This window comes from Hyperolius riggenbachi, chromosome 4 (genome assembly GCF_040937935.1).
Source record: "Hyperolius riggenbachi isolate aHypRig1 chromosome 4, aHypRig1.pri, whole genome shotgun sequence".
NCBI lineage: Eukaryota > Metazoa > Chordata > Amphibia > Anura > Hyperoliidae > Hyperolius > Hyperolius riggenbachi.
In genome coordinates this window covers 380,543,365-380,556,282 of record NC_090649.1, presented here as the reverse complement: position 1 = coordinate 380,556,282, position 12,918 = coordinate 380,543,365, and the positions used below count along the sequence as shown (strand labels likewise).

Genomic DNA, 12,918 nt, shown 5'->3' with positions numbered 1-12,918 from the left:
AATCAAGCACTCAAGAGGTTGTTAGCTTTTTCTGAGGTCCTTGTTGGTCTCTGAAAAAGGATACAAAGTGTTATCCCTTCATAGTAAGTAGTAGGGGCAAGGAAGAAATCTTGCCTTCATTAATGATCTGGATATTGACATGTGCTTGACTTTAAGACAATGGCCTCAATTCACTAAACTTATCTCCTGTCTTTAATAACTCTTCTAGAGTTGTTACCATGGTGATAAGGCATGTAGTATTCAGGAAACATTTTACCTCAGGCAAGCCTAAAGTTAACTCTTCTGTCTTTAAATTAACTCTCCAATCCTTAAAATAACTCCAGAGTTAAAGACAGGCTGTTAATTAGCTGCATGTGAAAATAACTACAGAGGAGGTAAATTAAATTAACTACAGGAGAGGTAACTTAAGGAATGAAGAGGTAAGATAACTCTCTCACGTGTGGAGGTAAGTTTTCTCTTGCCTTATTATCTCTAGCATGATCTTAGTGAATTAAAGCCAATGGCTTGCAAGAGGATACCTGCAACCAACTTTTTGGAGGTGGCATCTGCTAACCAGCACTAAATCATATAGCACAGTGAAGGGCCACAGATGATGAAATTGCTCTGGTTAAGAGTTGTTTCTTGTGGTGGCTTGCTTATGTATTTATTATTCTGGATGACTGCCAATGAAACCATGTCAAAGCCATGAGCACTTACCTAGTCTGCAGCAATGCTTCCATAGGTGTGAGTCGGTCCTGCAGTTGTCGGGACACAGCTGTAAGAAGGGACGCACAGGCTGTGCTGCAACCAGCCAGATCCTCATCCTTAACATAATTTAGCAGTACAAAATACCAATACACAGCACCTGCAGAGAATGCACAAAGCAAACATTAAAAAGGACAAAGGCACGGCGTAAAGAAAATGGCATCTTGTAAAATGTCAACAGCAGTGCATACCTCCTGTGGCAGAAGAAGGCAGATAGCTTATGTTCTCCAGTAACGCCTTTAAAAGAACAAAGCCAAAGCCTTGTTGATTTGGATCACATTTTCCATTGCTATTTCCAAAGAAAAGAACAAAATTGGGTTACAAAAACATATACATTTTTTTCATCCAACTTTGTAAACAGTCCATGTGTCAAACAGTTTCCACTCCACATACTGGATATCTGAAGTTTTCCTGTGGTATCTGGCACAAAAATGTTAACAGCTTATATTATAAAGCGGACCTGAGTGACATGGAGGCGGCCATATTGATTTCCTTTGAAATAATCCCAGTTTCCTGGCAGTCCTGTTGATCTCTTGCTTGCAGTAGTGTCAAAAACACATACCTGAAACAAACATGCAGCTAATCCAGTCAGACTTCAGTCAGAGCACCTTGTCTGCATTGCTTGTTCAGGCTTTATGGCTAAAGGTATTAGAGGCAGAGGATCAAAAGCCAGGACAGCCTGGCAACTTGCATTGTTTAAAATGAAACAAACATGTCACTGTGTCACCCTCCATATCCCTTTTACCTCAGTTTCCCTTTAAAGGACTTACGAGCCCAAAATGTCTAAAAAAGCAAAGTACCTGTAAGCTGTTTAAATGCACGGAGGACGCCGTCCGCGCCCTCCGTGCAGTTCCGCCGGGTCCCCTTCCTGAGATCGCCCCCCGCGCCGACCCCGACCCCCCAGGCCGGGTCGGGCTCTCGTGCCGCTCTCAATATGGCCGCTTCCATTGGCCGCGGCTGCGCAGTCCGCCTGGCCGCGAGTGCGGCTGCGCAGCTCTACGGCCAACCCCTCCGATCCACGCTACAGTGCGTGGTTCGGGGGGTTGGCCGTAGAGCTGCGCAGCCGCACTCGCGGCCAGGCGGACTGCGCAGCCGCGGCCAATGGAAGCGGCCATATTGAGAGCGGCATGAGAGCCCGACCCGGCCTGGGGGGTCGGGGTCGGCGCGGGGGGCGATCTCAGGAAGGGGACCCGGCGGAACTGCACGGAGGGCGCGGGCGGCGTCCTCCGTGCATTTAAACAGCTTACAGGTACTTTGCTTTTTTAGACATTTTGGGCTCGTAAGTCCTTTAAGTTCTGCATGGTCAGGTGTGGGGCCTCCATGGATGTGACATGTTCTTCTATTACACAACACAAACGTTTGATCAGATAAAAATCTGGGGGATATGCAGGGCAAAGAAAACAAAATGAACTTTGTTCAGAGATCCAGTTCTGATATTCACTAGCTCGGTGGACAGGAGTAAAATAAGCACTAGTTTGCAATTACCCATGTCACGCAAACTGCATTGCACTTTTCTCGAATGGTCCCCATGCAGTTTTTCAGCAATCTATGCTAAAACAGATCTTCTGTGAAACCAATTGACTTTGATCCCATTTCCATTTGTGTCAGCATCTTGTATTGCTGTTAGAAAGCATCTAAAAAAATCCAGCAGGCACTACTTTTTTCTCCCCAGCTTGTGAATTTGGAAGCAGCCTATCGATTTCAATAGGCTGTAATACCCTGTCCGAATTTGCGTGTGAAGAATCGCTGCTTTAGTCTTCACTCTCCTCACTCAACAAGCCTTTAGCACTTATGACCCAATTACCCTTCCTTGCACCACCAACCCTTGCTTCCCAGCAGAACCAGGGCTGTGGAGTCTAAGTTGAAGTCAGTGTCGAGGAGTCGGAGCAATTTTGGGTACCTGGAGTCTGAGCTGGAGTCAGTGGTTTCATAAACTGAGGAGTCGGAGTCAAGAGTCGGATGATTTTTGTACCAAATCCACAGCCCTGGTAATTATTAGACTAAGGAGTCTGAGTCATTTTGGGTAAATGGAGTCGGGAGGTTTCATAAACTGAGGAGTCGGATGATTTGCCCTGAGCAGAACCCAACAAACCCGGCTATTTTGGGGTTTGTTTGGGTCCAGTACCTAGCTATCACAGTTTGCCCATTGTTAAAATTGTTCCAATCCTTAAGATTGCTTTCTCCCCCTGCAAACAAATTATCCTAAAGGACTGACCATTCATTCACTAGCTGATTGACTAATACAGCCCACTTCTTCCTAAGTGTCATTATAATGAGAGGTTATTCACGACATCTCTCAAGTGGTTTTAACGTCGCAGCTGATACGTGTACATCAACATTCTATGTTGAACACGTCAATTTTTCTTTACACATAAAATATAGAACATTTTAATCAGGATACCATTTAGTGGGAAATACAACAAATTAAACAAGAAAGCTTTCAAAGTAACACTCTTATCTGCTGCAGGTTTTAGCCCCGCACACAGGATGGGAGCCTGATGAAGAAATCTAGTACCAGAATTTTAAAAAGCTTCCTTGTTTAGTTAACTTCATGGTATCACACGGACTCAAAAATGTACTGTATCAGTTAGAGAACCAATGGCTAAAATGGTAAAACGCTACTATACAAAAATATACTAACCTAATACAGAGGGCTAAGAATCGAGCACATTTATGGGCAATACTTCTTCCAGCTTCAAAAAAACATGTGCGCACAATATCAGAAAGACATTTTCTTGTTTTAGTCAGTAGACTTTCTTTGCCTTCCCTCAAGCTTAGAAAAAAAAGAAAAAAAGAAAAAACAGAAGTTACATTTATAATAAAGTATTTAATAAAAACCACACAAAAAAAAATTTAGACATGTTACTATATTTTTCTTACATTCAAAAATACATCAAGCACCATCTGAAAAATACCCCATAGTCGCTGTTTAACAATAAAGCTACATGACCATTCTGAGTGGACTAACCATGAATAAATATTGCCTTGCACATTCTAGGTTTGTGACCCACAATAAAATACTAGACCCACAATAAAATTTCTATTTTAATTTCAGAATCACCCAAGAATTGCAATGCCTAGTCACAACAAACTATGCAAATGTTCAACTGATAATGAAAAAAAAAAGTAAAAAATTGAAGTAAATCTGGAGTCTTAAAGAACTGCCCCCATAAAACTAGATAATTAACTCAGTAGAGGGAAGCTTCTGGATGCTCCACAGGCTTCACTGATCCTCCTTGACCCCTCCACTACTGGACAGGACACTCCTCTTTGCAGCCACCCTTTCTTTCATGTAAAAGCGCAGCCACACTGCGCAGGTGTTAATAGGGTTCATGCCTCTGCAGAAGCACAAAGCTGCTCGTCCACTGAGGAAAAGTCAAGCACAAGCGGCTCCATAATACTGTGTAGGTAACAGACCATACTGGTGCTTGCACAGTGCAGCCACACTCAAACAGATGGAAGTGTGGCTGTGGGCAACATATTCAACATTTTTTTTTTTTAAATATTTGTATAAACCGAGTGCAGGTATGAGGGGTTGTAATAAGATCCAGATGCTTCCCTCTACTGAGGTAAGAATTTTTTTTTTGTATTCTTAGTTCAGGTATGATTTAAGCTGGCCACTAACGGTCCAATTTCTAGCAAAAAATCGTTCAAGCGATCAGAAATTCTGATCGGATTGGTTGTAAATCTCCATTGGTGGACACAATCGATTATGAACGAGTGAAAAAAATCTCGCCCGAATGAATTTTCGTCGGTGGTTGTGATAGATAGGAAGCAATGATTCTTTTCAGCATAGAAATAAATATCCGGCACTATCACCAGGCAAGTCTTCAATGGTTTTAATGGTATGATTAAAATCTTCCATCCATAATCAACATAAATACATTACACATACCCGCATGATCTTCTTACCGTGGGGCAATGTGGGAGCAGCGGTCCGCCTGACGACCGTTTCGCTTGGTACAAGCTTCTTCTGAGGCTCCGTGCGCACAAAAGATCCCAGTTCAGGTTCTTTTAAACTACCGGGCGTTCGCTCCGTGTACTGCGCCTGTCACGCCGCTTCCACGTCACCTCCTGCATCTCCGCGTCATCGCGCACATCCGCAATGATTGGTTAGTTGATGGTGTAGTGAACGATTTTTCGTCCGATCAGAATTTCTGATCGCTCGAACGATTTTTCCCTAGAAATTGGACCGTTAGCGGCCACCTTAAAAATAAGAGCTAACCACATATTGCAGTGAATGCTATTTTGGGATCTCAAAAACAGGCACTGTTGCACTTCCTCAAGGCTCGCTTAGTGGAAACTACTAGTTTATCACTTGACATTTTGTGTGCGTTTTGAACTAGGATAGGCATCCATACCTGCCTGGACCATTAGAATGGACACCAGCCAACCAGCAGAGGATGTCAAGTACTAAGCTCTGTGCATGTTCCGTAGCCAGTCCATCGTCCACCCTTTTACAAAGTGTGTTCAGAAGCTTCTCATGAAAGTCTGAAAACTGCAACATGGCACATCGCTGCACTCTAGATGAAATGACAACAAAATTCATTAGACACAGTTTAAACAAGATTTTATCAGTTCTGCATTATACACAAAATTATACACAGCAGATACCAGTGAAACAATGTAGCCAATGTTGATATTTTCACATTACAAAACTGAAACTACAGAGCTTTAGATAGATCCATCTCAAAGAAAACTCCCTAGAATCCATAGCCCGACTAGGGCTGTTCACTCAAGACAGCCAGGATAATTAAAATCCCCCATAATAAAACTGTTAGGCAGTACCAATGTTTATCAGAAACATTTCAGGATTTCATTTTACTTTGTCTCCAGTAACTGAACAGAGATAAGCGTTATAAAAAAAAAAAAAACATAACATTTGACATTCCTTAATTTTAAACTACAACATTGCCTTTGTTAAAGTCAGAGGTGACAGGCAAACACACAATTGGAAATGAATTATTTTTCTACAATGATTTTAACACAAGTGTACAGAAGTTTTACCACATTTCCGATGTTCACTTTAACCTCAAGACCACAGTTGTACTAGTCAGTTTTCATTCCATCAACATTCAAAAGCCATAGTGATTCCACACTGTCCCAAAGTTCCACAAAGCAGCTAAATGGCTCCATATATTTTCAGAAATATTCTACTGAATACGCAAAGCATACAAGTTTGATGAACTAACTGAAAAACCATAGACAAGATCTTTAGACTGCAGATGGCTGAAGGCTGTACATTCATGTCTGTAGAGGTTAGATGGATTAGCCTATAGATCTCATAAAGCAAGTTCTAAAGAGATACTGTAGTGTCTGCAAACAAAAGGCCCATACACAGGGCATATAAATGTCTGTACAGACACGTGTTGCGCGACAGTTCATTGGTGTGTATGCTGTGAGCAACAACGACATTCTGCAGACAAGGGTTCATTCTCTTGCGGCTTTTGTAGTGCAAACCGCCGCATAGTCTGTTGTCCTGCTGTGTGTAAGAAATTTTTCTACAGACAGCAGAGTCGCTACCAATAGAAATCTGAGGAAACATTTGGTGGTGAGTCGGCTCTACATAGTCCATGGCAGACAGCTTCCGCCATGTTTGTTGTCGCGTGTGTAAAATTGTCATGAGCTCGAATAGTCGCTTCTATATATACGCTTATATCTTGTCTGTCTGTTGCTACAGACAAAATGTATGCAGTGTGTATTTACCTTGAGGCCTAGTTCACGCTACAAAACTCAATCGCTAATGGCTTAGCAATAGCATTTTTGCAATACGGTTTTCAGCTATTTTTTTTTTTTTTAAATGTGCGATTTAAGAAAATTTACTCTAAAAATGGTACGGGCAGCACATTTACGATTTTTTCAAAAATTGAAACACTGCAGTGAGAACACCCTCATAGAGTGACTAATAGGCGGCGCCTGGTCATTTGTGGTTTTGCATGAAAACGGCCGCTCGAGCGGCCTTTCCATGCCAGTTCACAGAGGGTGTCTGCGTGAACAGTGTGCGAGCAGCCGATCGCGGCTCGCACGCATAATGTAAACACGCGGGGAAGAAATCCCCGCTGTTTACATCAATACGGCTCTGCTGATTGGCCGGGGATCGCCGTCATTTCATAGGTTGAAGCCTATCCTATCCGGCGCAGGATGGATATCCGTCCTGCGCACATCAGAGGGAGAGGGAGGAAGGGAGGGCGGAAAACGCTGCGGAGAGGGGCGTTGAAGAGCCCCCCCCCAGCAGGTCATCCCCCTAGTGGGGAAAAAAAAGAGGGGGGGGGGTGGTTGGAAGTTTGATCGTCCTACCTTGCACATGATCTGCGCTGTGGGCTGGAGAGCCCACGCAGCGCAGATCACACAGAACAGCCCCGGTCCTTAAGTGGTTAAAGGATACCTGAACTGACATGTGACATGATGAGGTAGACGTGTATGTACAGTGCCTAGCACACAAATAACTATGCTGTGTTCCTTTTTTTCTTTCTCTGCCTAAAAGAGTTAAATATCAGGTATGTATGTGGCGAACTCAGTCCTGACGCAGACAGGAAGTGACTACAGTGTAACCCTCACTGATAAGAAATTCCAACTATAAAACACTTTCCTAGCAGAAAATGGCTTCTGAGAGCAAGATAGATAAAAAGAGGAATTTCTTATCAGTGAGAGTCACACTGTAGTCTCTTCCTGTGTGAGTCAGGACTGAGTCAGCCACTTACATACCTGATATTTAACTCTTTCAGGCAGAAAAAAAAGCAACACAGCATAGTTATGTGTGTGCTAGGCACTGCCCATACACATGTCACATGTCACTTCGGGTATCCTTTAAATAGGATGGTGGTAATTAAAGAGGAAAACTGAAAATCCAGATACATTAACTTTAAACTAACCTTTCCTTTGAGATGCAGGTTTTTTTGAAACGTCTTATAGTGACTGACACCTCTTGCAGCAGGTCACATCCTCTGAGGTTATCAGCTTTTCGGGAAGAAGTGCTGGAATCCATTTTTGCAGTAGATTTCTCCTTATAATAGGAAACATGATAATAGCACTTATTTTTAAGCAGTCAAAGTCTTAAAAGAGATACAAGTTTTATTAATGATGAACAATAATATAATTTGCCATACCTTTCCAGGAACAACCTTGGCCAATAACGAAGCAAGGGAATGCCCTTTCACACTCTGCGGCTTTAAGGAGGGTATCCTTACAACCGGCCTAGATCCGTTACACAGCTCCTCTGCTCCTCTATCATTTACTGCCTTTACATGAATTAAAAAAGAACGATATTTGCCCCCTGCCATTCCTACAAGCAAAGAAAAGTTTTGGTCACAAATAAAAATGTTCCACAGGGATCACATCTGAATCAAATAAATGAAGAAACAATGGAAATATAAATATAGAGCAGAAGAAATCCCAACAAGCTGTTTTCACAATGGTCACGTACTTCTAGGTAGCCAATTATTTGGAGTTGCCTTTGAAGAACACGTTACTTCTTAACCACATGGTGAACGGCCACATTTTAATTTCATCAGGTTTAATACTGAATAGGGATGAGCTTCGTAATTCCGCAGGATCCTGTATTCTGCATCCAAATTTCTACAGAATTCAGCCATTAGAATCAATACTGCTGACTTCCGCGGTTAATTGCAAAGCCCTAATAAATGCAATCTTCTACAAGTTTGCCAGGTATCTTTGGGAGAATAGTGGTAACAAGTGCATTCGTGCCCCTGCAGCTTGTGTACCCTTTCAATAGTGAATAGTTGCTCCAATAAAAGGGTAAGGGGGTAAGGGTGTGTGGTGTGTGTGGTGTGTGTGTGGGGTGTGTGTGTGTGGTGTGTGTGTGGTGTGTGTGTGGTGTGTGTGGTGTGTGTGTGGTGTGTGTGGTGTGTGTGTGGTGTGTGTGGTGTGTGGTGTGTGGTGTGTGTGTGTGTGGTGTGTGTGGTGTGTGTGGTGTGTGTGGTGTGTGTGTGTGGTGTGTGTGGTGTGTGTGGTGTGTGTGTGTGGTGTGTGTGTGTGGTGTGTGTGTGTGTGTGGTGTGTGTGTGGTGTGTGTGGTGTGTGTGTGGTGTGTGTGGTGTGTGTGTGGTGTGTGTGTGGTGTGTGTGGTGTGTGTGTGGTGTGTGTGGTGTGTGTGTGGTGTGTGTGTGGTGTGTGTGTGTGTATAAAGAGTTAACCTCTACCAGACTAATTAACCCCTTGTGCCACTTATACTTGGTCTTAAGATTCATAAACACCTGTAATGTAGGCAACCCATAGAGATTGGATACAATTACTAAGGCGACAGCTCGGTGACCCAACACTGTATAGGTGCATTGCCATTTTGTTGCCTAGCAATGCAGCTATACAGCACTGAGGTCCCTAAACTAAAATCGCACGCAACTGCTTCAGATGCACAGGCTGGGGATAATGGTATGCTACATGCTGCATTGACTGGGAAGACTTGAAACAATATGGCCTAATTATTAGTTCAACTCTGGAGATAACAGTAAAGTATCACTCTTTTGCTCGCATAACCTTTCCAACTGGAGGTGCAAATGGCACTTGGAAAAGAGAAAAATTGCAGATCTGTAATAAATGCTAAAAAAAATTAAATGTAAGTTATGAAATGCAGCAGTTTCAGATGCACAAAACGCTCATGAAATATTGATTAGGTTTTCTGGAAGAGGGAAGTCAACTTACCTTTTACAAGTTTAGGACTTGTTAAGGTCAACATTCCAGCGTGCCCTGAAAGATCAAGTCCACTTGCTAACCAAACTGGACCACACAAGATGTCTTCTTTGTGCTCTTCTAAAAACGGACACAACCTTGGACCTAAACATAGAAAAGGAAATTTCTTTAATAACCAACATTCAAAATTGGACAAATGCAATAGGGGTTGGACAAGCAATTAGGGTCTTATAATGCAATACGCACGCAAACACACTCAGCTCAGCTAACCACTCATGACAATAAGGAATAAGACTCATTCATTGCTAGTGCTGCTTTTTGTGTACACAAAATACAGACATGGTTAAACAGTTTCTATTCATCTAAACATGTGGCTCATTGTAGATGTGCTTTCTGTTGCAAAAAAGGTGTCTGTATCCACCAGTAGTTAAGAGATCCCCGAATGAGACAGGCCTTTGTTTACTCAGACTTGCCCTCATATTAATGTGTTTGTGGAATGAACTGTCTCTATATGTACTGAAGATGTTCTGTCATCTGCTAGCTTCATGCAAGCTGGTCCTGGGTTCTTTTATTCTGTGTGGCTAATTGCCCTCTGCTCTGTCACCTCCTAACATTCAAGTTATAAGCCCAATGCTGGGCATACACGACGTCGAAGAGAGGATTATCATTCGAGCCATCAGGCTCGATTAATATCCAACGTGTCCGATCACCGCGGGGATCGATACCACACTCGATCCCCGCAGGTGGACAATAGCGGCGAATCGAGCGAATGATAAGCGCCGGCGGGGACGAGCGGGAATCGATCCGCGGGGATGCGGCGGGGGTCGATCTGGCGGCTAATCAATGAGCAGACCACCATTTCTTTTTGATAGTGAAAATTTTAAGATAGTTTAAGTTAGTGTGATATAGTAGACATGCATAAGTTGGAGCCTTCTTCCTTCTAGTTTTGGAGAAAGGGTATTTAAGATAAAGTACTCTATCACCCTCTTGAGAGCTGGAGGAGGAAGATTCAGGATCTCCAGAGTGCAGCACTGATCCAAATAGAGTAAACTTCCTCTGCTGTAATAGTTTGAGATCTTTGATGACCAATTTTCAGGGATACTTCATAAACCTGTGTTATAGTTTCTGCACACAAAGTTTTATCATGCAAGAAAGCTCAGAATCTCTTTAAAGAGACTAACAAAAATGTCATCCTTTTTTCTACCATCCTACAAGTTCCTAAACCTATTCTAATGTGCTCTGGCTTACTGCAGCACTTTCTACCATCACTGTCTCTGTAATAAATCAATGCATCTTTCCCCTGTCGGACTTGTCGCCCTGTGTCTGGAAGGCTGCCAACTCTTCCGTGCTGAGCTGTTATGCACACCCCTCTCCAGGCCCCTCTAGAGCACACTCCAGAGTGTGTTATTTACATAAGCCAGCAGCGTCTCTGCTCCCTTATCAGTGAGAGAAGAGAGCTGGATTAAAAATCCTCCTCTGTTAGGCTCTGAAAGGAGCTGGCTGACACATACTGAGGAATTACAGACAGGGCAGAGCTGTCTGCAGGAAGAAACGATCAGCCTGTCACTAGTATTCAGTGGATGAAAGCTGCAGGGGACAGAATAATAGGAGATGTCCCCTAACGCACTGGTATGTTTACTTTTGTGCGATTTTAACAATACAGATTCTCTTTAACAGTGCAGGTTTAGCAATTCTCAAACTTGCGTGCCATTAGGTGACCAAGGTACATTTTTTGTTTGCTTTTTTGTGTGTGTTTTTTTACAACCTAAGTTAACCAGGATAGCATTTCTGCCTCAGATCCACTTGCTTCTCTTTCGAAGTTACTTTCTGAAATTCCCTACCTATAATGGTAATTTGTACTGCCAATGACATTAACGTCATATCACCCAGGTAAGGGAAGCAAAATAAAATTGCATTAGATCACTGTGGAAACCTACTCCTTTATTAAAAATTAACATTTAACAAAACACGAAAAGTTTTAAAAAGGACAAACACTTACTCTGAGAGTCCTCTACTTCCATGCTTTGCATGTCCTCATTTAAATCTACCAGAGTAGGCTTCCCATTCCTCTGAACTTCCACGTTGAATGCAGGAGACAAAGGGAAGGAGATGGGCCTATCTACAGGGGTCTCTATAAGAAAAAGTAAGCAGCATTGACAACTATGAACATATGAGAAGATGTATTATTTCTGGTCAACAATTAGACTATGCAGCATGCAAAATTAGAGAAATGGAATACTTTAAGTAACATTATGGGGTACATCATTACAAGTGGAGTACAACCCTGCCTATAAGAGTTTGGACATTATTAGCTTTGTCACTGTGGCTACAGTTACCAAATATCAAGTACTGAGCCCTAGTTGCATCTATTGCTGTTTTATAGGAAGTTATCAACAGGTTTTCATAGCACTGATTAAGTAATGGAGTACAGTACCTACCAGCAGTAATCTGTGCATATCAAAGCACCGATCAGTCTACAACAAGTGCTGTTAACTGTAGAAACTTTCCTTTACTAATGTATCTGAGTTGCTGAAAACTCAAACAAAATTTCTGTAACTACATACACTGTATACCAAACAATGGACAAATGGGGAAAAAGCATTTACAAAATGTTAATTGTGAAATGTAAAAACATTGTCCAATTTGCACTACCATATACCGTAAACTAAGATAATTTGTCCCTCAAATAATACATGAAGTCATGTTTTATATTTGGGTCATTGCCCCAACATACCTACAGATACAGTGCACATCCAGAGTGCTGTGGTGGGGTGCCACGACTGACGTGTGTGATCAGCACGGGGTTCCACTTTAGCATACACAAATTCAGTGTGCAGAGTTCCCCTTAAAACTCAGAAAACAGGCATGTCTAAGCTCAACCAGGTCTTCTACACAAACACACAAAACCAGCTAATGGCATCGTAAAACAATAGTCTAATGACAATAAATACTTGATATGCTACATCTTCCGAGGAACTCTTTTCCTAGTAGACATGTACTAGCCAAATGCCAGACTTTCTTGAATCCACATCTCTTGGGGTGGAATACTTTGAATACATTCTGTATTCATTTGAGAGATTAGAAGTAGGAATATAGAATTTGAAAGGCAATATGAACAAAAATACCAAAAGTATAGCAGATGAACCCTACTAAAGGGTACTGGTTATATCAGTGTTTAATAAATTCTGGCAAATACAACAAGAAGAAAATTTCTCCAGAACCAGAGAGATGACATTTATGTTTCATATCTACATGAAGGAGAGTATAACTTTTTTCAAATATTCCAAAATATGCTTGCATATGCAGATTATACAATTATTTAGAAACTATCTCAATGCTGAAATGACTCAATCAATGCAGATAAGTCTCCTCCTATCCTTGGGCTAGAAACCCCTCCCTAACAGCCTCAAGTCTCAAGAAGGACCATTTGCTCAATGCCAGAGTAGCCTTCCATTCCTGATATCTCAAGGAAGTGGAGCAGGACCGTCTCAGGAAGACTAATTCCAAATTATTCATATTACCCCAGCAT

At 42.1% G+C, this 12,918-nt stretch overlaps 1 protein-coding gene across 6 annotated transcripts in view; it reads right to left on the bottom strand.

The window, feature by feature from the left end:
- The window catches only part of BIRC6 (baculoviral IAP repeat containing 6), a 342,965-nt gene that overhangs the window by 229,336 nt on the left and 100,711 nt on the right, over window positions 1–12,918 (bottom strand). For all 6 annotated transcript variants that reach the window (XM_068232104.1, XM_068232106.1, XM_068232109.1 and 3 more), the window contains exons 14-21: window positions 11,389–11,520; window positions 9,402–9,533; window positions 7,851–8,026; window positions 7,617–7,747; window positions 5,106–5,267; window positions 3,386–3,517; window positions 936–1,033; window positions 697–844 (exon numbers count right to left, since the gene is read on the bottom strand). In XM_068232104.1, the coding sequence (XP_068088205.1) occupies window positions 697–844; window positions 936–1,033; window positions 3,386–3,517; window positions 5,106–5,267; window positions 7,617–7,747; window positions 7,851–8,026; window positions 9,402–9,533; window positions 11,389–11,520 (1,111 nt within the window). The remainder of the gene's footprint in view (window positions 1–696; window positions 845–935; window positions 1,034–3,385; window positions 3,518–5,105; window positions 5,268–7,616; window positions 7,748–7,850; window positions 8,027–9,401; window positions 9,534–11,388; window positions 11,521–12,918) is intronic.